Source organism: Apostichopus japonicus, chromosome 16 (assembly GCF_037975245.1).
Source record: "Apostichopus japonicus isolate 1M-3 chromosome 16, ASM3797524v1, whole genome shotgun sequence".
Classification (NCBI taxonomy): domain Eukaryota; kingdom Metazoa; phylum Echinodermata; class Holothuroidea; order Aspidochirotida; family Stichopodidae; genus Apostichopus; species Apostichopus japonicus.
The window spans coordinates 37,519,563-37,546,108 of record NC_092576.1 but is presented as its reverse complement, the minus strand read 5'-3'; the positions used below and the strand labels follow the sequence as shown (position 1 = coordinate 37,546,108).

General features: G+C 37.2%; 1 protein-coding gene across 4 annotated transcripts in view; it reads right to left on the bottom strand.

Moving 5' to 3' along the window:
* The window catches only part of LOC139982306 (NLR family CARD domain-containing protein 4-like), a 43,685-nt gene extending 20,022 nt beyond the window's left edge, over window positions 1-23,663 (bottom strand). For 2 of the 4 annotated variants that reach the window (XM_071995009.1, XM_071995008.1), the window contains exons 1-4: window positions 23,528-23,662; window positions 21,419-21,604; window positions 18,587-20,103; window positions 9,300-9,508 (exon numbers count right to left, since the gene is read on the bottom strand). In XM_071995009.1, the coding sequence (XP_071851110.1) occupies window positions 9,300-9,508; window positions 18,587-20,103; window positions 21,419-21,509 (1,817 nt within the window). In that variant the 5' untranslated portion in view covers window positions 21,510-21,604; window positions 23,528-23,662. Of the gene's footprint in view, window positions 1-4,175; window positions 5,625-5,704; window positions 6,566-9,299; window positions 9,509-18,586; window positions 20,104-21,418; window positions 21,605-23,527 lie in introns of those variants that run through there. The other 2 variants (XM_071995010.1, XM_071995011.1) reach the window with 2 other exon arrangements.
* Window positions 23,664-26,546: the final 2,883 nt, after the last annotated feature.

Below are 26,546 nucleotides of genomic sequence, written 5' to 3'. Positions count from 1 at the left end.
TCCACTCAGGTAGTAACAAGACGCCCTCCCAGGAATTGGTCAAGCCCCCCCCCCCAAGCGCCCACCCCCTCCACTGGAACAATCCTGGCTACGTCACTGCATGTACCACAGGTTTATCTGATATCAAAGTGAAAGCGGCTTTCCACAAGAATAAAGAAAGCATATCTACATTTTTGTGTAACACCTACACAACTCAATCCCCACGCAAACAAGACTACCTACGTATAGTTTTCATTGAGGATTCCAATAATTCCTGCAATTTCCTACCAATAACATATAGAAAGTCACTCCTGTTATCGTGGCGGAGCTAGGGGTATTGGTAAGAGGGGGTGAGAATGGTCTGTATGGGCGCTTTTGACTTTATCTAAGCGGAGCGCCACCACAGGTTGGCGCAGAGCGTACATAAATCTTAATGACATGTTATCGTTCAACATGCTCAAATAAAAAGAATGAATGAGGAGGAATTCATATCACTTTTCAATCATTTTTTGAAACAAATTGAGCGAATTGATCGCTAGTAATCTTGAAATTTGTTTTATTACGGTCATTGTCATGTTTCTCATATGTACCTTTCTCATATAAAAGAATTCTGTACGTAATGTTATCAGAAATACTTTTAAAATGACACCAAAGAGATTAAAAATTCTTTTCGAATTTGTTAATAATATTGTCTTTTAAGAGACACCGTAGACACGTTGCTCGGTTGGGTTTACTGCAATAGTGGCAAATGGAGACCAATATCCGCACTTAGTGGACCTAATGTTATAGTCGTGCATTGACCTTGAACAGAGGGGCCTACCGTGAAAACGTACGGAAAATTCATCCTTTTATATCTCAGCGAGACAATTCCACTGGATACAATAATACGACTCAAAAGTCCTTAGATGTGGTCATCATAACAATCACAGTAAAAGATATGTATGAAAAGCAGATTAAAGATATGATGGAAACTCAAATGTGGACCAAAAAACGATGTCCCTACGGATGCCGTTTAGTGACATTTACATAATTTGTGTGTAGTAGGTTCCGTAGCTCTTTTGTGGCAAAACTTTGTAATATGCTTAAAGTTGGTAGTTCATCCATGCTTCAGATTAATGAGAGACATAGATCATCACGTTTTATGAGGAGGGAGGCTATTTTTAAAAATCTGGGTAATAGGTACTGTAACTCTTTTCTTGGAGAAAGCTTGGAATATGCGGATAAGGAAGAAAGTTTCGAGTTCCTCCCACGCATTAGATAAATGAGGGACCTAGTTCATCACGCTTTGCGAGGATATCTCATATATTAGGTGTAAGAGAAGCGGTGATTGTAAGGAAGGGAAGGGGAGAATGGGAGGGGGGTAAATGATGTTACCAGGGGACCTAATAATTTATCCTAAATGAGATTTAAAAAAATCATTAATGTAAGTAAATTTCATTACTGCCTGCTCCCGCTGATTTCTTTTAACCCTATAGAGCGGAGTGTGTGAGGTGAAGAAGGGTAGGGCAGGATGGGGGAGGGATGATAAATGACGATGTAACCAGGGGGCTGATAATTCGTTCAATAAGAGATTTGAAAATATATATATATATATATATATATATATATATATATATATATATATATATATATATATATATATATATATATATATATATATATATATATATATATATATATGTAAGTTTATATCATTACTGCCTGCTCTCACTGATTTCTTTCAACCCTAAGTTACGCTTATCGGAAGACTATACGCCGATAATACAATTCTTTAACAAGGAGATGCTTCTAATTTATTAAACTGTGTAACTTTCACTAATCTATTTGGAAACAATATGCTTTTAAGTTGAAAGACTCAGTAAGGATCAATTAAGTAGAACAAAGATCGTTGCGTGCTGCGTGTAACGATGAAGTTTCCTACATTGGGATGGAAGAGTATCAGGGAGTGTAAGATTGAGTGGGAAGTTAAATGACGGTGTAACTGAGAAATTAAAAAAAAATCTTAGTGATAAAATCATTATTGCTTGCTCTTTGCTGATTTAACATTAGAATAAGTGTCTCTAATCATTAGATATTCCTTTAACATACGAGGTTTGGTTGGGGAAGGGGGGGGGGGGGATACTAGACGGATTGACGGGGAAGAAGATTGGCGCAGAGCGTACAGAAATCTTTTGAGTAAAGATACTCCCTATATCGCCGGAAATGACCCTTTAGGTATAGGTGTCATCGCCAACAAAATGTGACAAATGTCAATAGGTAGATGAGAGCGCAATAAAAAAGTAAATAATCGCGAATAAGTAAAAAGTGGTGAATACCTGAAAAGGGCGCCAGCTTCCCATTTTAGTCCGCCCCCCCCCCGTCTGACTGTATGGACGCTCCGCCACTGGCTGTTATGACATTAGAAACAAATACTGATATGAGATGAGTGTGATATATACCTACTGACGACTGATAACAGTATTATAGTGCATGTTCTAGCCTTTTGACATCGTATGAATCTAGCAGACAACGTACAGGTACCGTCTGGTACCATTATCCGTTTTGAGTGCTATTTAGGGGTTCTAGGACAAAATCCCCTGGACAAAATCCCCCAGACAATATCCCCCTGACCCATACAAAGCCTGCCTGCAACAACCAGGGATGGCCCAGGTGTGACAGTCAAGGCATGGGACATTGCACTGGTTAGGGTACCGTTCAGGGGATTGGTCAGGGTACTAGTGAGGGTACTGGCGAGTGTAACTGTGAGGGCTCCTGTTAGGGTACCTGTGAGGGTACCGGTCAAGGTACTGGTCATGTGACTGGTAAGGGTACCTGTCATCATACTGGTCACTCTACCAGTCAGGGTTCCACTCAGTGTACTGGTTAGGGTACTGGTCAGGATACTAGTTCGGATACTGGTCAGGGGACTGATCGGGACATCATTGAGGGTAATTGCGAGGCTACCTGTTAGTGTGGCCATGGGGTATAGCTCCATGGTGTGACATTTAAGGGACCGGTCAAGGTACTGGTCAAAGTACTGTTTATTGTACCAGTACTAGTAAGGGTACGTGTCAGAGTATGTGTCAGGGTGCCTTTCAGGATACCAGTTGGGATACCGGTCGAGGTACCGGCCGGGGTACGGGCCGGGGTACAGTCCAGGGTACTGGTCGGGAGGGGTACCGGTGGGGGTAACTGTCAGGCTCACTATTAAGGTACCGGTCGGGGTATGGTCGGAGTACTGGTCCGGGAACCACTGAGAGTACCACTGAGAGTACCAATGGAAATACTGGTGAGGGTACCGGATGACGGTACTGGATGACGATACCGGGGACCGGGATGACGCATTTTTGTAAAGAATTGATGGGATTTTTTATAGCTTGGTGAGATTTTGGCTTGGGTGGATTTTGTCCTAGGGGGATTTTGTCCAGGGGGGATTTTGGCTCTGGGGGATTTTGTCCTAGGGGGACTTTGTCCGGGGGGATTTTGTCCTGTCACCCTATTTAGGTATTAGTATTGGACCAAAAACAGTATTAATGTCGGCACGAAACAAACGTTAAAGAAAGCTCAAATGTTGTTTGTCCATCTCTAACATCCCTGGTGGAACCATGGAAATATTTGAAAATTGTCAGCACTGTGGCAAGTCCCCAGACATTTTGATATGTTACCATTATAGTTAACAAATTGGGTAAAGCCTGTTCAGGGAATGATGATAAGCAGCCCCTCCACTTTTATGTTTTTGACAAAATACTATACACTCAAAGCCAGATTTTAAAGCAAAAAAATTATGGCTCAGGATCTAATGGTATACTGGCAGTTTTGAACTAAAATCGACAGTAAATATTACATGACTTGCATCAGAACATAATTTAAGTAATGTATAAATGCATGCGCAGTTGCAACTGTTCACTGTATGTTTATTTTTTTCACTCCTCAGAGGAATACTGCTACAAACAGTCAAACAATTTTCAATTGATCAGGAATACATCAGAAAATGTCCCTTTCTGTACACTACTGTACAGTATACTGTGTTGCTGACTCAAAACATAAACAGAGATAGAGGCAGTGAATGTGATTGTTTAAAATTCATCAAAAATTGTTGACGATTTGTTTTTTTTTTAAACTTCTACCCAGAAATCTGGCTTATTACCAAACACATGCAGTAGTGGAGATTAACATGATATTAAATGACGAGACACAATAAAAATTGTACAATCATATTCAAGCAGTTGATTGTATTTTCAATCCCAGTTTATATTTTCCACAAGATTTATTTCACATAAACCAGGATACTTGCACTATTTCATGACCTCAATTTACTGACCTCTCTCATACATGAGAAACATTTTGGGAACTAACTTATACCTCAAGTATTTATCTAGACTTACCAGTATAGGCTGTATCTAATACCGTAACCAATGCAAATTACCACAATATCATGGAGTTTCCATGCTTGGAGGGACAAAATTATACACAATACCCCTGGATTGCACAATTTCATACCTATAGTTACAAATGTTGTGGTTTTACAGTATGTTTCATTGGGCTGCACTAGGTTTCCATGACATTGGTGCTAGTTGCATGAACCTTTGCTGTATTCACTCCCCTTAATTTTGAGGGGAAATAATTTAATTTTGTTTAAAGAATAAACTGGTTCTTGGTGTAATAAAAGACCACAAGCTTTCAGTAATTAAGTCAGGCCTAACATTGTAAACTTTTCCCATAGCATAACCCCTGAACCTCACTTGTAGAATTGTGAAACTGTGGTTCAGAAACAATGCAGTGTACCCCTGGAGATTTTGAGGGATAAAAGTTTGAAAGATTTTGATAATAGTAATCTGCCTAACAAATACCCTTAGTCCTACACAAGTATCGGTGTTGTGGTTGTTGAAAATTACTGTACTATGGCTTGCTGATCTTGCTTGGAATACACAATTAAAACATCTTAAAACATGAGAAATGCATTTAAGAACAGTTAAAGCAAGGTAAGGCAGCAAAATATCCAGTAACCTCAACACTTAAGCATCAGGACCACTTCAGTTGTATAACAAGTTCCATGTTCTTGACAAGCAGCTGCAAATGTTCCCTAATACTTACAAAAACATGTAGTGCCACAATGTCACCAAACTAAAATATTTCAAGAAGTACATTGCAAAAGAATGAGTCCATTTATACAGTTAAATATATAGAAGACTTCCCATGAAGACTGGTCTGCATTCTCTTGGTTCTGTCTGCTTGAAGCTTATAATATTAATTTCCTCTATCTTTTATATGGTGTAACAGTGTAACATATCCTGGAACTAGTTAGTTTTCTGTTACTGCTCTGCATTTATGTGAAGCAAATACTACATTACTGTGCCAATCCAACAACTATTCCCAGCAACTTCCTAACTCGATTGAAAGATGTGCTGTGTCCCAGACGATATACATGAGATGTGTGAATCTACTTCGCGATTTACAGGACATACTTTTGCTTTGCTTGGCATCGGCTTCTATGCAAGCTTTTAATTGATAAGCCCAACAAGGAGCTACTGTATACCACTATGTACAGCATGATGAAAAGCTTGGTTGATGATTGTATTCACCCCACTGTAAACTGTGTGATCATCTTGCCTGGCATTTCTAATTAGAGCATATCATTTGCTGTATTAGCCTGTAGATCTATCCATCTGTTGGTACAAAAAGAAAAGCTTTCTCTTAAAGATATGCTGATTTGGTCCCAATTATAGCACGCGCAATATTGCTTGGAATGTTTTGCGATTACCGATTAGACCTCACATGACCTCACACTCTACAAATGAAGAAAACAATGAACTGCTTTACAAAACTAAATCTCCTGTAATTCAGCCAATATTTTAATCATCTCACAACCTTTCATATATACTATTTCCACTGTAAATTTCAATTCGTTTATCCATCCCATTTTGGGCCCATTAATTCTTGATTCACCTTGCCTTGTATACAACATTACACATTTTATTTATGCAGCCATGCATTCAATTGGAGCTGAAACAGCTCCCTACCATAGCAAGTGCTTTTAAAAGTTGCAAGTCATTCAAGCTTTACCAATTGTAAAGATTTCAAAATTTAAATATACATGTACATTTTATGTGGACCTAGCCTGACAATTTGGTGTTGTCTTGCATTGACCTTTAAGATTAAAAACCAGAGAGTGGATATAGCTCTAGTGTAGTTAAATACTATGGACATGGAGGAAAAGATACCACCACATTAACCAGATCATACAAAAGTTTTTATCCCTTCTGATTGTTTCTTTCTTCATTCCATAACTTTGGAATAAATTACCTCAGATGTTACTCGTATTTGAGATAATAGAGTCCTATGGTATCAAGTTTATGCGATGTCAAACCTACAGAATATTAACTTACTTTTTGGTTAATTCAGAAAATATCTTCCATTTTGCTGTCAATGATGCAGTAGGTCACCACATCAGTCTGTCCCAGATGGCATCTGTGCTCTAGCTATGATTGCTACCGTTCCAACATTGACTTTTTCACTGCATGGCAGCTACATCGTACAGTGTTATTCCCTTGGATAGTGGGCTGTTGTCATTCATCTTGAGATTAAGAATGTTGATCATCAAATTTGTCTGAGAAAACATCAACAGTGCCAATCAAATAAATATCAAATGGTCAGAGTGTAGATGTGCATTATTTCAATTTTTTTTTTGTACACTTCTCTCCAATATATTTTGGGCCAATACAGAGCTCAGATCTTTAACACTGAATATTGCACATTTAGTCAACTTGGTATTACTTATGGATCTAAATAGACTTAACAAAATGACTTACAGTATATGCAAGGGAGGGGATAGAAGGCTTTATCAAATTTTTGTGTTATATAGATTTTTGGAGGATGTTAACTTTTAATTAGGTGCACTCAGCTTTTGTAATAGTTACATTATGGAAATGTACTGACTCATTAACCCTTTGGATGCATGGCATTGTTATATTGTACAAATTTTGGCTAGTTATAAATAAGACACTTGAAACACAATGCATCACTTGAGAGACTTAGATTAAAGGTATTCTGCATTGGCCCAAATTTGATGCTGGATTTTCTAGTATTATATCCTTTAACTGTTTTTATTGATACCCTCACTGGGATATTCAGACATCTTACAGTACAGTGGTGTTTAGAATGTCTGAGAATATTTTGGAGAGTAAAGACTTCCAAGAACTTTTTGAAAAGTTCTAGCAATTATAGCATCTCTTATTCAATACAGGCTACTTGTAAGTTACATTTGCATGGTGACTTCAGTCTCTAATAATCTAGGCATAGCTACTGTACAGTATAGTAAAGGCTTCATAATTGACGCACCCCCGTAATTGACGCACCTTAAATTATTACTAGCAACGATACAGCAGGCCACCTAAACTTTTTTGCAGTCAAACAGAATTACATATTTCATGAGTTTGAATCCATTTGAGGTATTTGCTGACCAAATTGTGGTATTTTTTAAGCTTTTAACACCCTCCCCCCCCCCAGTTTTGCACGTTTTTTGGCCATTTGGAAATCTTACACCCTTAAAATACCCAACATTACCTCAATATGATAACACTACTCTCTGGGACATGACCTGTCAGAGCTTAGAGGCTCAGAGCATAGCAAACAGCATCTAAAGTCAATGGATGTATACTAAGGCCTACACTACAGTTAGCTTATCGACGAATGTGTCAATTGGGGTATGAAAGAACTTGACACGGCAGACATTTTGTGGTCAAATTCTGCTCAATTGTACGGTGCATAAGCACAGAACCTTAAATATGTTGAGATCAGAACATTTCTGAGGAACTACACATATGAAAAACACATACAGTTGAGTAATTTGGATTTTTCCTTGATAGATATCATTGATCAAATCCTTAAGTGCGTCAATTATAAGCCCACCATGCTACAGTATCTGGTCATGATTAGGGCAATGTACAGTAACATAATTGTCCAGCAAAATTTAAGGCCATATATAATACATACATGCACAGTAGGCTAAGAAGTTAAGCTGCCCTACTTGAAATCTAATTTCTCTGGCAGTTGGTATTAATTTGTAGCTCAAACTACAGACCAGTTTACCCTTGACCCAATGCTAAGGTAGTGTTAGGACTTGGAATATGGCCCTAGGCTACAGCCGAACGTAGGCTAGGCCTTACAAGTTTTAGGCTAGAAGCTAGTCTAGACTATAGTATTGAAATATGGGTATGAACAAATAACGTGAAGCTGTATGCAACAACGTTATAATATCAAGCAACAACGTTATAATATCAACGTTATTAATATCACCAAACTTTATTGACTAATCTCATGGACCTTACCTGAAGTTGTTGGTGAGACGTTTTCGTGTTAACGGTACTTTTTTAAGAAAAAGTCAACAAGGAAAGAACCTGGGCACGAAAACCAAACTACCCGGCGAACGACTGACCCGATCTCAAGCCCAGTCCCCTTGCATCGAAAGGGAACAGATACTACACATCATCTTATATTAGCCGAAACTGTTATTGGGTTGCATGCAATGCAGCCTACGGGTATGCTTTAGCGTTAGCGCTGGCGTATACAGTGTACACAGTGTAGAGCGTAGACACTGAATACAGACTACTGCCGCTGTCAAGAAAACTACGGATGCATGTACGTCAGGTCAACTTATATACCAACTGGGGGATATACTTTGAGAGCAAGACTTAGGTTTACCGTAAGGGTTTGACCAATTGGATTTTTCCTTGCCAAATGACCCAAAAAGTAGGTAGCAACTTATAACGACTGGTATACAGTCCTAGTACCATAAGGTACACTGATGTAAAATTTCAAGTTGATCCAATCATTTCACCTTAGATAAACCTAAGCACCAACTTGGAGAAGTAAACGTAAATACCAATCCAGTGCTATATATATATATATATATATATATATATATATATATATATATATATATATATATATATATATATATATATATATATATATATATATATATATATATATATATATATATATATATATATATATATATATATATATATATATATATATATATATATATATATATATATATATATATATGTATGTGCAATTCTTAATTAGAATTTTCTTACAGTTATTTCAGATTGCTCTAAAGTTATATGACCTAACATTTTGCATTCATATGACCTTAAAAATCCTATTCACCCGGCCTACCCAAAACGTTCCTTTTTAATGGCATATTTGATATTATTTTTTGTCAATTACCTTTTGTCGGATCCTTTGATGACATGAATAAATTATTGAATACTTTTTTTTTTAAATCTTTTGTAATTATCTATCATTTTCCTCTCCTTATTTTGTAAGTTACTCACCAAAGTTTCCTAAATTTCTTAGACGGCAGTACATAGTTCAATAATCCTACAATATCTTCCTCAGTAATTTCTGGTTTGTCTCTTCCTGCATTCACCAATAACTTCTCCAGTGATGAGAGGCTTGGTAGAGCAATACCAGACCGGATGATGATGGTATTGTTGTCAACCTTACTGAAGGACCACTTCAACCATATATCAGATATTGGTATCTGAAGAAAGATTAATGAAATAATAAACTGTAGTTTAGATGCATGACCTCATTGACATAAATATTACTAAACGTACTTACCACTGTTAACAGAGTAGTATCTTTTCTTAGAAATTCAAACAAAAGAAAAACTCATGCCCCGGTCCCTCTCCAAAATGAAATGAAGAATTATTTTTGAAAAAAAAAACTGCAAAATGACAAATAAATAAATGAACAAAATGAAAAACAGTGTTGAACTCACTACCGATGTGTTGAGTTACCGCGAGTACGTAGGATAGTTAAATTTGGTTTCGACTATAAGGAAAACAATATGCTTTCCCCATAAAAATATAGGAATAGCCTCGAGTATAAATTCATACAAGATTGCAGATCTCGACTTAAGTCATTGCGGTTGTCATATGCCCTCCAACCCCGACCCCCCCCCCTCACCCACATTCTGTCCTACCCGACTAACTCAACAGAACAACACTTGTGCCGGCTGGGTGATAATATACATGGTAGTAGAACCCATTCGCTATACCTAACAACTGGTATCAATGATTTGTAAGAAGTAATTTAATCAGGCGCTTTAACATTTTCTTCATCATAGCTTGGTCTACAAACACAACCTCATTTGTACCAGTCGGGAAGAAATAATATACTAAGAAATAAATTAGAAAATGGTTAAAGTTAAATCATGTATCTGTGGAAATTAAACTACTTGTTCACGTCTGTACACTCATCGATGATAACGCCTCAAGCTACATACAGTAACAGTAAGAACGAACTTTCCCTCCCGACACATATGGAGTGAACACAACCGAAACACGCCCGTGTATACCGCTAACAAGCAAATGTCACATTAACGCTATTTTATAGGATACATTTGTTTTCCTAATGATTGTGCAACACATTCCACGCCTGTGAATTTCTCTATAAATGTTTGTTTGTAGGCTAATTCTCTGACGTGTCTAGTCTAAAGAAGTAGGTCATCTATTATACATTATGTTACAGCAATGTCCACCCCCTGACACCCCCCCCCCCCTCTCTGCCTCGAATGAACTATACATAAATTTATACATTAAAAACACTATAACTGTCACGGCTGGGAGGTACAGTATCTATACCTGATAATAAAACCCATTGACTACAACTAACAACTGATATTAATGTATTATAACATGTAAACACTCTTTTGCTTTGATTTTCTTGCTAACTGGATAACATGGTAAGTAGTAATTTATTAAATATTATGTTGATATTACAAGATAGTTGCAAATTGCAAATTTATATTATTTTCATCGTTTCTCGTTCCCTACTCTGTACACTCATCGATCGTCACATTAGTATTAGCGTGGTTAATCAGGCATCAACCTACATACAGTAATCACAATAAAAAACTTTTCGTTCCGACACATGCAGTGTATAAACAACCGACACAACCCCGTATGAACCGCTTACAAGCTACCGCCACGTATACTCTAGTCACACGCTAGTTTATATGATAATATTTTATAACTGTAAAAAAAAAATCCATGCATTTCATTTTATATTCTCTCAAAATGTTTGTTGTGGGCCCATTCTTCGTCGTGTCTAAAGTAGTAGCCTATTGTGCAGCTGCAAATGTTACAATATCATAACTGCTACAGTAAATATCTTTGATGTACTACTACCACTTTCAATATGACTGCACAGTCAAATACACTACCACTACCAGTACCAGGGCTAACTCGGCTATCGGAATGTCTGATTGGATTAGGGCCTAGTAATATGTTACTCGGTCTCTATACGTAAGGATTAGTGCGAATCAATAACTATTCTAAACCAGAAGACTACGTCCTCCCACTCGTTCGTATCATCATATGAGTTCTACTACTGTCAACTACGGAGCTACTATAATTATTTACGTCAATTATGGCAACTGCGTACGAAAGATGCCCTCCCATAAAACCCACCCAAATGTATACAACGTGCAAATTGCATTGTGTCTACACAGTGTATAGGTGCAGAGTACTGTTTGATACGGTATACACAGTAGGTAATAACGAAGTAACATTATATACCAAATACAAATTGGACCAGTGGCTGTTTAACTTAGGCCTAGCGTTGGTTACAGTCTGCATTGTACAGGTGCTGAGATTTGTGTGATACAGTACACACAGTAGGTAAAATTGAACCAACATTTCATACTACATACAAAATTCAGGCCGAGCTTAATACTTTTAATTTGAGAGTTAGAACTTACTGTACATAGCCTAGGCAGTAACACTAGTAACATGTACAAGTATTACATGCTGAAACTGAAAGGCATAGGCCTATGACTAAGAATTAGTTACCGGGGTGCCTAGCATAATATATGACAGTGGTCCATTTGTATTCAATCATAACCCAATGTGCTCAAATGGGGTGACGAAAAAAGAAATACCACGAAATTTCTCTCAGGAGATTCTGGTCAGAGCAATTGTCTCAGTGCCGCCCAAACATTTTAGGTTACGAACTGGTTGCCATATAGCTTAGCCTAGGTCACATTGCAATGTAAGGTTAACGTTATGTCTTTCTACGTAACGCTACGTCTAGGCTACTTTCGTGAATCTCGCACGGTATTGCGAACAACTTGTGCCTAAATGCCAGACCCCGAGAGGCTAAGATATTGTGATTTAAGCAAAACTGTTTTCGTCCGCAGAGCCACTTCTTTTCTTAATCTACGCCTAACATTCAAGCAAAATACTTCAAGAATGTATAAGAAATATAAGTGAGAGTTAACACGAAGTAGTTTTACCGAATATCGAAAGGTATAGTAGGCTAAGTATAGTGTCGTTGATGCAGTAGTATTGCTGACTGTTGATGGTTCGCATGACATACGACATTACGTACACAATTAAACAAAGTCAACTCGGCGATGAGCTAGTTATACATGATGCATACGCAAACTTTTTGGTTTGACGTCATTATCTACAACTTCTATAACTCGTAGTCTTAGCAAAAAGACTCTGTAAACTGCAGTCATTTTCTTTACATTTAGATCCAATTATGACAAATAATTATCATCTGGAGTATGATATATACGTAAATAAGAATTTTATACGTTAGTAAACATCATTTTTTGACACTGCTCTTAGGATTCTGTAAATTCGACATTGTGACATATCTACAAATTAACGAAACGGCGTGGAATTCTGTCCCACATCTAAGCTCGAGAATACTCTCTCGCAAAAAGACGTTATATTCTTTAACAGGACATTGTGTACAGCAATGTTTAACGGCCAGTAGTAAAGACCTGTCCTGGCAGAAATAAACAGTCCTGTTAGCAGGCGCGTATCCAGGATTTTCTAACCCGGGGGGCGCGAATTACTATCTAAGCGGAGCGCCACCATCGGTTGGCGCGCAGCGTACAAGAAAATTTCTGGTTTTGATACCCCCCAGATCACCGGAAACGGCACTTCTCGGGCTTGAAATGACCAACCAGATGTACACTTTTGGCCTGAGAACCAAGTATTTCCTAATAGTTTTTTTTTCCATCCATAACCTTTTTGAAGATTGTCAACCCGGCACACGTCATGTTCGACCTGATCGCATCTCCTGTGGGTCTTTGCTTTTGTAGGTGATTCTACGTCGCGGCCCACAATACCCGTCAGCCCCACTTTTCAAGGTTTTAAGCCCCAAATTTGTTCAGAATTTGAAAATTCACATTTCTCGTGAATAAACTCACTTGAAAACATACCCATAATGTTGTACAAAATTTCATCTATGGACAACCAATATAGAAAAACTTCCTTGAACCCCTAACAGACCGGTCAAAATTGCACGAGTAGAGGGAAGTGTGATGCAGAATGTTGGTCAGAAATTTTCGAAAATTCAGACACAGTTAATTTATTGGTGTAGAAATATTAAACCTCTTTTAACGGCTATTATAAAACTTGGTTGAAGGAAATGAAAAAATAGCAGATATTCCCGAAACCGAACACTACACACACAGGCGTAAGAGGCGCGGCGGCAGTGGCGGAGCTAGGGGTATTGGTCAGGAGGGGCGAGAATGGTCTGTAGGGGCGCTTTCGACACTATCTAAGCGGAGCGCCACCACTGGTTGGCGCGTAGCGCACAGAAAATTTTTGAGTAAAGATACTCCCTAGATCGCCGGAAATGACCCTTTCAGGGCCTGGCTAATTTGCAGATAAACGAAGAATAGGGTGTCATCGCGAAATTACACCAACAAAATGTGAGAAATGTCAATAAGTAGATGAGAGCGCAATAAAAAAGTCAATAATCTAGAATAAGTAAAAAGTGGTAAAGAGCTGAAAAAGGCGCCAGCAGTCCATTTGAGTCCGTCAGGGGGGCATCCGCCCCCCTGACCGTATGGACGCTCCGCCATTGCTCGGCGGGGGTGCAGCCCCTAATTCGCCATTACTAATGTAAAAGAAACTTTTGACAAATAATTGGACTTCCATGCTTTTTATACATCTAAATGAGACATGTCGTTGTTTACATTAGCATCCCGCGGTATACTGCGCAATTTGAACGGACCGTACGGTACATGATGGCCTGCGATATAATAACCGATGCTTGCTTATATGATATTGACATCGAAACGTTGAACGCGCGCTTTGCGCGCGAAAATTTTTGGTTATTTTTTCAGGCAAGTCGGACAGTTTTGAGGATTTTCATCCTGGAACGCCATTTTAATGCTCACTGATATGATGTGATATCTGCTGTTTGCGTTACAAATTCGAACAGGCGCGTAGCGAGGAATTTACCAAGGGAGGGGCGAAGCCTGTAGGCAAATTATCTAAGCGTAGCGCCACCATAGGTTGGCGCGAAGCGTACAAGAAAATTTTGGCCGAAAATGCCTCCCAGATCGCTGGAAATGGCACTACCCAGGACCATTTGTTAACGCGAAGCGTACAAGCAAATTTTGGCCGAAAATGTCTCCCAGATCGCCGGAAATGACACTTCCCAGGCCTTGTAAGTTGCATCTAAGCACTTTCTATTTTGAAATTACTTAGCGATATCATTTAAAAAAAAGCGGAATGGGGGGGCGGTCGCCCCCATCCCAAAATGCGTCATGTTCCCCGACGACACGGTAGAGTTCGAGACCAGCCACAGTTGGTTTCATAGCACAATTCTACACACGCGTTATGATAGACCATATATAGTATATATATAGATCATTAGTGAGAGAGGAAAATGGAAACGTCAAAAAACTGGAGTTGTCGGTGTAAGGGGTAGGGTGAGGCACACTTTTACGAAATCATTGATCCGTCACTGGCTACCCTTCAGCGCTGTAATGATGTCACTGTTCCTCTTTCTCTTCCCGGTGTCTTCGCGTTTTTCTTTTACTCCCTCCTTTTCTCCTTCTTCTCTCTTTCTTCTTTTTCTTTTCCCTTCCTTCCTCTCCTCCTCTTTTTCCCCTCTTTTTTCCTTTTTTCTTCTCTTTTTTTTCTCTCCTCTTTTTCTTACCCGGGGGGCGCGCGCCCCCAACGCCCCCCCCCCCCTGGATACGCACCTGGTTAGGGTTAGACCTAACCATCCATAATTCGTTATCATAATTTGCAGTACGAAGTCACTGCTATAATTAAACTTAATTATGATTACTACATTATTGTAGTAGCTTTCATGTAATAAATGAACAGGTGTTTTTGGATAGGCTGTGGATAGTCTACTGATTTAACCTTTTGAGAACAAAACATTTATTAATCATGTAATATTGCTTGAAGAAAAGTATTTAAAAAACGAAACCTTTGAATGCTGCTGAAAGGAAGTAACATCTACTAAAGATTGAATCCAAATACTGTGTAGCCGATCCGATCAAATCAAGCATAAACAACATTGTTTGGATCGATATTGAGCGGGTGCACCCTCCAAAAAATTAGTCTAAGAGTTTGACCGGAAATGTTAATATTCTAAAATAGATAGCAGGGGCGTATCCAGGATTTTCTAACCCGTGGGCGCGAATTACTATCTAAGCGGAGCGCCACCATCGGTTGGCGCGCAGCGTACAAGAAAATTTCTGGTTTTTAAACCCCCCAGATCCCCCCCCCCCAGAGTAGAGGAAAGTATGATTAAGAATGTTGGTCAGGAAATTTCGAAAATTCGGACACAGTTAATTTATTGGTGTACAAATATTAAACCCTCTTATAACGGCTATTATAAAACTTGGTTGCAGGAAATGAAAAAATACCAGATATTTCCGAAACCGAACACTGCACACATAGGCGTAGGAGGCGGGGTCTCCTACTGAAAGAAAAATAAATTGCTAAAGGAAATGAATAGTTTAAAAAATATCTCCTTCATAATTAAAATAAAGTTCTAAGCTTGGCCGACTAATTCGCCATTGCTAATGTAAAAGAGAATTTGACATATTAGGACCTCCGTGCTTTTTCTCCATCTACATAAGACATTTCGTTGTTTACATTGGCATCCCGCGGTATACTGCGTAACTTCCACGGACCGTATGGTACACGATAGCATGCGATGTAATAGCCGATGCTTGCCTATATGATATTGACATTAACATGTTGAAACGCAAGCGGAGCGCGCAAACAAATTTAGGTTATATTTTTCGGGAAATACGTTACAGACCCCCAAACCAAATTGGGTTCCTGACTACACACATCGACAGTTTTGAGGCTGTTCATCCTGGAACCGCCATTTTCATGCTCACTGATATGATTTGATATCTGCTTTACAAATTCGAACAGGCGCGTAGCGAATAATTTGCCAAGGGAGGGGCGAAGCCTGTAAGCAAATTATCTACGCGTAGCGTCACCTTGGGTTGGCGCGAAGCGTACAAGAACATTTTGGCCGAAAATTTCTATAATGAAATTACTAGCGATATCATAAAAAAATATGCTCGGTTGGGGGGGGGGGGGGGTCGGTCGCCCCCTTCCCGAAATGCGTCCTGTTCCCCGACGACTCGATCGAGTTCGAGACCAGCAACAGTTGGTTTCATAGCACAATACACACACACACACGTTATGATAGACCATATATAGTATATATATATAGATACATTAGTGAGAGAGGAAAAATTGGAAGAGTCAAAAATGGAGTTGTCGGTGTAAGGGGTTGGGTGAGTCAAAATCCTCGATCCGTCACTGGCTACCCGACCATGTGTATATAATAGGGATCAGCGCTGTAATTATGACTGTTCCTCTTTCTCTTCCCGGTGTCTTGGCGTTTTTCTTTTACTCCCTCCTTTTCTCCTTTTTCTCTCCTTCTTCTTTTTCTTTTCCCTTCCTTCCTCTCATCCTCCTCTTTCTCCCCCCTCTTTTTTCCCTTTTTCTTCTCTTTTTTTCTCTCCTTTATTTCTTCCCTGGGGGCGCGCGCCCCAACGCCCCCCTGGATACGCGCCTGGATAGTATGTATCAATGTTTGTTTTCAGCTATGTTTACCCTCGTTATGTATGTCATTGATAAACTTACAGACTCAGATAACAGAAATAGGTCAATCTAACCGTGGTAGCAATTGAACAGAGCAAATACCCTAAAAATTGTGTTTCGTTTACATTAGACTCATGGCATTAATGTAATAGTACCATTTGTTCTATTCTACATTTAAAGTGCCCAGTTTTTTAGAGTGCATTTTCTGTTATGTAAACTGCTTCACTTTTTTGGGAAATATGAATACAGAAAATTCAATGAATAATTGTCCGCTTTAGTGCATCAATAGTTGTCGGGACGTTTTTATGTAGTGTGGTTAGCACAAATCCCACTGAACCTTGAATTTTGTGCACACCTACCCACCCCCCCCCCACCATGGATGCTTTATGAATCCATCGAAGGAAGAGGAAAATAGTTGCATCGGAGTAATGTGTGACTTACCATACCAGGGGGTCTACTTTTACTGTTATGCTCCTCAATAATGATTTCAGAAAGAACTGTAGTAATTGTTTGTATACCGCTCTCCTTAAATGAGAAGCTAGTTACGTAACACGAACGACTAAGCATAGTACTTGCTTACTACAAATTACTTAAGATTCGTCCACGGGAGAATACTAAGGTTCACTTTCTTATACATTTAGTGAGTTCAATATTGAAATTACAATGAGTAGGAATACAAAAGAACTCGGTTGAGCATAATACGTAAATACAACAGTATAACAAAAGTGACAGAAACAAACAAAGGAGACAATACCAATAGGAAACAGAAAGAGAGAAAAGTAAGCAGTCTGTAATATACAGAGAGTTATTATTAAGCAGTCTTTACCAAAGTTTTCGACATTTGATATGAGAGCAGCAGAGTTTTATACTGTAATACGTTTATAGCGTGTGTTGTGCTGAGATGATGTAAGCCTATTTGATGGTACATAGACAGTGTTGCGCTGGAACGAGTACATATTAAGAGTACGTAGTACAATGAAAATTAAAAAAAAATATATGATCGATATAATTGGAATGGAGTCATGTACTGGTTTAAATATAAAACAACAGCTTGATAGCCATAGATGTCAAAGAAAGTGGGAGTTTTTAAATTGGCAAATAACAGTAACAAATGATGATGAAACAGTGTGTATGTAAATTAGACGAATGACTCTTTTCTGTTAGACGAATAAAGGTTAACTCTAATGGTGTTATTAGGGGCCTATCAATTTTCGAGGCATAATATCAGTTTTTTTTTTTTTTCTTGGAGAATATAACAAAGTGCGAGTTAATTACACATTTACGGAGACGAAAGAAACAACCTTGCATAGATATCTGAATGCAGGCATATGGATTATCAATGAATTGAATTGGACGGGTAACATGTAATTCAGTCATAAATTACTTATAGTGAAACAGCAAGCAGATTGCATTATATAACATATATGTGCCGTAATTGCAATTGTACTGTAATATGCTAAAAGTGCCAAAAGTGACAAATTTTAAACAATCTATATAATATATTACAAATCATGATAACATTCTATTTATATTTATACTACATTATATTGCAATGGTAATCTGCATAAGGGAAATAATTACTACTTTATTATGGTGGGCTTTGTAGTTAGATTGTATCCGATATCATAGAACTGAGGTATATAAGGAAGTTCGTAAAGAATTAAAGAAAAGGACAATGATAAATCATATAATAGTAACGAATGTGTATCCTCGATAATACTTACGTCATGACTTGATGCTATCTGTAGCAGCTGTACGGTAGACCTCTGTAGTAACTTGCTGTCATCTCTATTGATGATAACCTCCTTAGAACATAACTCTGTAATAGTCTTCCTGATCTTCTCAATGTCTCCATTTTGTTCCAAGATGCAGAGGATTGCAAACTTATCACAATCTTTTTTCTTCTTCAAATATTCGATGATATTACGAGCAGCTTTACGACTTAATCCACATGCGAATCGAAAGACATACTGAAGGTCAAATGGATCCATCTTACCTACAATCTGTTCTAGTTGAAACGCATTGTTTGCATTTGCAGTGACAATCGCCAACCTAAACGACGCATACCATTCACAGAATATTTTATGGTAGAATCTTACTTCAGTATTGATCTTGATGTCCCCGCTAGAAGTTTCTCTCTTTGAATCTTCAAGTGTCTCCTCCTCTACTAAAATACCCACACGGAGATACATATCATAAAACTGCTTACCAAGTCTCTTACAGAGTTGTTTCTTATTCCATGTTATCTGCTGGTTTTCTTTGTTTAGACCCTCAAATGCTACTTTGTCCAGTTCAACGTGATTATTTTCATATTCGACAGAGTAGCTTACTACATTGTGGTCAGATGCCTTGTTTCTAGTGTGACTGTGGAAACATTTTAACATGTATACGAAAAAGTCTGTTACCGACTTAAATTTCCGAAAGTCGTCTCGTTCATGAGTCATGTGAGCGAACGTAACAAAGAACAGAGGTACTTGACAAATGTTATCAAGAATTGGGTTTTCTCGCAATCCTCGCTTGATTTTATCAACAGCATTTTCGTTATTTTCACCTGTAATAGCTTTGCGAATATACTGGTCACGCGCTGTTTCGTCAAACCCAATTAATTTCAGTCGTTTCGGTGATGACCTTTCGAAGTCTGTTGGTATAAACCTAGTTGTCAAAGTTACATCAAATGTTTCAAACAATGTGGATTTAATGATGCGCCAGATATCACTTCGATTACTTTTTTCTCTATTTGGATATTCGTCAAAGCCGTCCAGAATTATTTTGACTGTATAGCATCGTTGCAGAATATCTTTAACGTCTTTGGAATTTAAGCAGAGCTCACTCGGCAATAATATAACTTTGATTGCTTTATAGATTGATCTTACATTTCCTAACTGTCTAAGTTTCAGAAGAATTAATACATCGGCTGCAGAGACAGGAGAATCCTTGACACCATTACACCAGTCATACGCCAGCTGGAGGGTCAGGGTTGATTTACCGTATCCAGCTTCACCCTTCACAATACGCCTATTATATAACCTTGAACTTGAATCAGTAAAAATGTTTTTATACGAGCTCAAACGTTCTTTCTGCGAGTTATCGGACTGAGTTTCTAGGACGTGTTCGATACCTCCCTCAACAAAAACCGTATCTACGCAATATAGTCTGTCCTTAATATAGGGAATTGGTTGTAATGCGTCATACTGCTTCTTGTAAGCAATCTTCAGAGCATCTATAAGTATGCACTTCTTTTCTGGTAAGAAATTAATAAAACATTAATTTAGTCAAAACAAGCAAGTAAACGTGATGCTGAGAAATGTATGAAAGGATATTTCTAGTATATGGTTCTGTTTTTTGTATATAAACATGTGAATCAGCAGCAAAAATCAGAATTGTTTACTGTACTTATCGTGCATCTAGATTTTATACAATTTCAATATTTTATTGAACACTTTCCTACTTTTTAGTCACTACTAGAGTCACTCTAATAGGAACATTGAGACTGTCAGCACAGTGAACTATTCGTAACATCATGTCGCTCATTGCTGATATCTGATTGTTTAAACATTATTTAGATTCCTGTGTGGGCTATACTAGACGCTATTTGTTTCCCTAACACCTCATTACATGTCAATACCAAGTAAGTCACGTTTCATTTATGTTTTTTACTCCAGTTCAGCTTGTAGCATACAAATTATTCAAGTACTTGTGTGATGCATAAAGAATACAACTACCAAAGATAGGGTCTGTTACAACATAACGATGGCGCATACGCTTGGTTCTCTTGAGTATTTGTCATTACCCAATTGAGCTTGAATGTTTTATCTTTCTTCTAATGACACGTACTTAGCAATCAAGGCATTATTTACAATTTTTTTTTTTTCAAACGAGTTCATTAATGTCACTAACAAAAGTTGTGTTTCCATTACATGTAATCATAACGAAACGTAAGATGGGGAGGGGTGTACGGGTGGGGGACTAATGTCGGTAAGATATTAGTCGTTTCGTCTGTCTTTTATATGTTCCGATGTCTCTGTCCCTTAATGTTATTTACAACTCGGACCATTCAAAAGACAATATCTTACCCCGGGGAATCAGTTCATATTAGCTTAATGAGATTCAAATCAAGACACTACCATTATTATATGTGATAGAGACAGCTGTCAAGAGCAATTATCAAGAAACATTTAATGTATTCGAAAGATAACTCAACATTAATGTCGTTTTTTTATAGAAGAATAAACGGATTCAGATCCCAGTGGCATTGATTTTACATATTTAATATATCTAAATGACAGTTCCCAAACACTAATTTTAAATTGGGATATCTTCCAACTGAACTATTTAGGTGGGTTATACCTGACATATACACCAACGATGATGCTTGGGTCTGTGTCCTTAAAGTCACACTGAATTTGTGTCAACTTTAAGAACAGCAGTGACGGTAGTTATATTGGTACTACAGAAATGGATGTTTGTTAGTTGCACTTTTATATCCATGTTGTTTTTCCTTTGTTGTATAATGCGTATGCTACAGAATATTACAATACAGTGAATGTGTCACATACCTGCTAAAGTGAGTGCTGACTGTGATGCTGACGCCGTTCCTTTGTGAGTGGGCTGTTTCTTTCTCCGAACGGCTTTCTTTTTACCTGGCATTTCAAGAGACTTTAAACAACGCTAATGACTGTCAATTTGTAGTTGAGATTAATGTTGCGGCATTCATTGTCGATTTTCTTCTTCGATGGTCTGTGCTAAAGTACACGAAGAGTAAACAGACTGTAACAACGAACTAGAATCAACATGAATTGCTTACGAAATTTAACTTTAGTACGCCGTGCGTATTAAATACTGTTAGGTGTTCAGAGGAATTAGTTGTAGTCTTTCCTAAAACAAAAACTGTTAATGAAACCAAGGAAATCCATTAAATAATTCGTTCTTTTCGGTCTCAAGGTGAGAAGTGGTTGTATTTTGGTTGTTTGAATTGTCATGTCATGCAATGGCTATTAAAATACCCCGACGTTTATAAGAAACGAGTAAATAAGGAACCTGTTGTAGTCATTATCGTTTTATTACCTGCTAAATGTCCATGTCTTATCGTGATTGAAGATATTCAAATACGCGTTCTCTAGATAGATAGCAGGTTAATAAAAGGGAAATGTTAGCTTACTGTGCTAACGTTGTAAGAAAAATTTGACTTATTGTGTAAATATTTATTAAAGGTCATGTGAACTCTATTTATACTGTTGACATGTGATTTTAAGTAATCTAAAATTGTAATTCTTAAACCAATTTTTATTGCCAAAATTCCTTACCACAGTCTTATTTTGTGTCAATGCTAACAAAAGGTGTGTTAGCAGCAGCGTGTTTTGTAAACGTTGATGAAAATTAAGTTGAACAATTTACACAAGACCCTACCTTCTTAAAGCTGCGTTTTTTAATTAGCTCATATATCATTAGTTAAGGTATACTTGAGGCAAATGTACGTTACTTTATATTACCACCATATCTTAAATAAACATTCGCAGTTAATCGTAGAATGACAGCTGAATGCAGTTCATTACACAAGTGATTAAAAGGAAAGTAATAGGGAAAGACAATTCTAAAACAAGAGGGTATGTCCTGGGGATCGTTAAGATGATGTGCATTTGTGGCATATTAAGCCTATACATAGGACATTCTATTAGTAGGTTTACCTGCGCAAGGTTTAAGTGATAGTTACTTTCATTTTCTTCGCGGAAGTAAAACCGAGGAAGATAAATACCCCCTTAACCATATGGACATGGGTCTAGTTGAATACGCGCTCATTCTTTAGTGAATGGTGCTGTAGTATATAATACAAGTTTTGACGTTGAATTGCAGATGTTGTATGTGTATATCAGTATAGCATTCCTTGCTTCTATCATATGACTTCAACAAGGGTATATATTCGATCATATGTTTACGATAATTTTAGTGTATATAATTATCATTCCACAAACCGTATCATTCGAATGTTTTATTTTCGTACCTGACACCCCTGTGTTTAAGGAGCAGTGGTCCATGTTCTCCATAATTCTTAGCGTGTACCGTGTTTATTTCATAAGTTGGTTGTTCACTTTAAGGGTGTAAACAGGGATCAATCACATGGTGCTGTGTGTGGGTGTTTTATAATATACGGGAACTGACATTTACTGCGTGCCCCCTTGGATTGTATCCGGAGTATTGATAAGGGTCTTCTCATGTCATATCGGATATATCTAAACCCATATGTTATTCAGAGCCTTTGACTACTTCGTGTAACTTTAGTGCTGTAGAATACCGGCTGGCAGATATGTCCAGGGTGCTTTTGTTAACCCGATATTGTTTCTGACCTTGTTTTGAGAGTTTTATGACATGTATATATATTTAAATATATATTTCATTTCATATTTGAGTTTTACTTTCAGTAAGTTTGGTGTTGTGGGCGGCTAACGTAGCATACAACACCGTAAAAAACAGAGGCAATCATTTAACATTGTGGTCTACTTTTTAAGCCTTTGCGAAGATATTTGAGAAACCTCAATAATCCGGGTCCAGCTAGTGTACGGTATGTTATTTGCGGTGAGTTATAGTCTATTTGAAGTGTGTATCAAGTGAGGAGCGTATACTTAAGATTAATCATAAAACATTGAAACAGAAAACGTAGCAAAACTCACGTTGTTAGAGTTGATAACAGGACTACGATTCAATTGTGGGCTATTAGGAAAAACAAAAAAGTCCGACACTATACAGGTCCAATAATAAAATAAAGATATAACACATCATCTAGACGATTAACAGAGTTACAACGTTTGCGAAAACAACTATCAACTATTTTGTTTGATACAATTGGAATCAGAAAAGTTCATACGTACTTTCGGGTGTCAGGTGGATATAATATTTACTTTTTATACTTTTATCATGAAGATAAAGAGATCTTGAAGATTGTTTATCATAATTTGCGACTAAACCAACAAGTCACTACATGTCTAAATGCACGTTCAAATCCAAAAAGATTAGCTAACAAAGCCAAAAACGGAACTGTCTTATTGAAATATGCAATTTGTATAGCTTCTAAAGAAACTTAGCTATTTGAAGTTTGTGTCTTTTACTTCAAACTTATATATATATAAAATGCTTAAAAAATGTTATATCGCAATCAATAATCAGTTGATATATATTTTGTAACATCGGAATAAAAACCATTCCAGATGCACTGTGCTTCACAAAAAAAATAAAACATTATTAACTTTTTACAGTAACGTTGAACGTCAACATTTCAGAGAAGATACAACAAACTCTAAACTAATGCAGCTTATAAAGAAAACGTCTTAAAAAATAAATACAGATATAAAGTAACATTGTGTTACCTATTTTGATATTGTAATGTTATTACTTTTGTATTAAGTTATCTATTGAAAGCATTAACTTGTTACTGTAGGGAATTAATGTTTGTGACATGCAGTGATGTAGTCCGAAGAACAAGTACTTCTGAGAGTTCGAGGTTCAAGAAATGTTCTTATGCGATTCGAGTACCGAGTATCAATGTCTAAGAACAGCGTATTATAATCCGAGTACCAACTACGAGTACTGTTTCATCCGATTACTTTTTAATTGCCTTTTTGTTACTAAATTTACAAGAAAATTTTGTTTATAACTTCTCTTTTGTGATCATAAGCTACGTTTATAACTTCTCTCTTGTGATCATTGTTAGTGACGACATGTTGTTGAATCAGATTTGAGATTTGTGATGAACACAACAACAATTCCTAATTTTAGGGTCCTGCACAAATAACAAAGACTTGAAATAGCTCTTAAATCAGGGCCGTGGTGTTAACGATCAACAGTTACTACATCTTTACAGCAGATATCGATACCTGTATCTTCTACTTCGTGTTTTACTTATTCATTCTATGAATATGTGTTCCTGTTATTCATCAATAAGTAAAATAGAATGTTACGTTAGCTATCTCGATTACCTATAATACTGTGGTAATTTTTTTTATAGATTCGTTCCCGGTTACATTCATAAGCAGTGACGGGCGCAAATAATGATAGCTGGGAGTACAAACCGTAGTAGCAAAAACTGCCAATTTGTGGGAAATAAATCATTGGAATTCTCTTCCACGTAAACCTTTTTCAACCGCAAACAAACATTAGCTTATCCCTAATATAAAACCTAATTAATATCCAAAATACTTGATACAAATTGTTTTGATACATTTTTTTTTTAATTTTAGCTAAAATTTAGAACAACCGATAGGTTCATTCGAAATACAACTGTATTGCACATAAATTAAAGCATGATTATAATTTACAACATTAACTTATATTAATGCCATATTGTGCTAAAATATTTCCTCATGATCTGCGTTGATGTTTCTAAATTAACTTAAATAGAGAGCGAGCACTTACTGTTTTAGTACTGGAATTAGTTAACTATAAGTCACTTCTGGAAATGGGCTAATGCCGTTGACACGTTCAGCGACTAGTAATAGCAGATGACAAAGTTCACATGCACCTTAAATGATAGTCATTGATTTAAGAAAACACTTCGAGATATCGTTAACTCCCCTTTATAGCCAAAGTTCATGCTGACATTTGATAACTGAAGTAGGGTATATATCAACAAAGTACTTTGCCCGATATGATATAATGATTCAAAATAAAGTCGTTGCACTCTTACGCAACATTGCACTTTTGAAAAATCATGCAATTTAACTCAGTTTTGCCCATTTTATATGATTTATCTGTTAACATGGTGAAGATTTCACGACCCCCTCGGTCAAATTACGGGTCAAATGACAACGCTTAGTCAAATTCTGATCTGCGTAGTACTTTCTTGTTCTGGTTGATCCATCACTTGGCTAGTGGAAATTCCTCTAAATTGCTGGTGTAAGAAGTGACCCATACTGATTGTTATTACCGTATATGATGAACCCATACATTTAAATTTGAAAATAGAATGTAAGGTAAAACAATACTCAACGAACCCATTTGTGATTTAAAATTGGTATTGTAGCCACAATTTAGAACAACCGATAGGTTCATTCGAAATACAACTTTATTGCACATTAATTGAAGCATGGTCATAATTCACAACATTTAATTATATTAATTTCATATTTTGTGAGAATAATTCCTCGTGACCCGCGTTGATGTTTCTAATTTAACTTAAAATAGAGAGCGAAACTTACCCCTTTTGTACTGGAATTAATGAACTATAAATAATTTCTTGAAATGAACTAATGCCGTTGACACATTCAGCGACTGGTAATATCATATGACAAAGTTCATATACACCATAACTGATAGTAATTTGTTTAATAACACCCTTCGGGATATCGTTAACTGCCCCTTATAACTAAAGTTCATGTTGACATTTGATAACTGAAATCGGGTATATATCAACAAATTCATTTGCCCGATATGATATGATGATTTAAAATTAAGTCGCTGCGCCCTTACGCAACATTGCACTTTGAAACATGCAGTTATTAATTAGAGGAAAGATTAGGTACATTAAAGTTAAACCAGTGCTGTAATGCTGTAGCCTAGCAAAATAGTAGTTTGTTGTTCTTGAGTCGTTTTATTTGCTGCTACTCGTGAAGCTTTTTGTCAGGATATTCTTGAAATATTTTTGGTGATCAAATTGACATCGAAATTGGGGGTAATTTGTTTTCCAATATTTTGTTA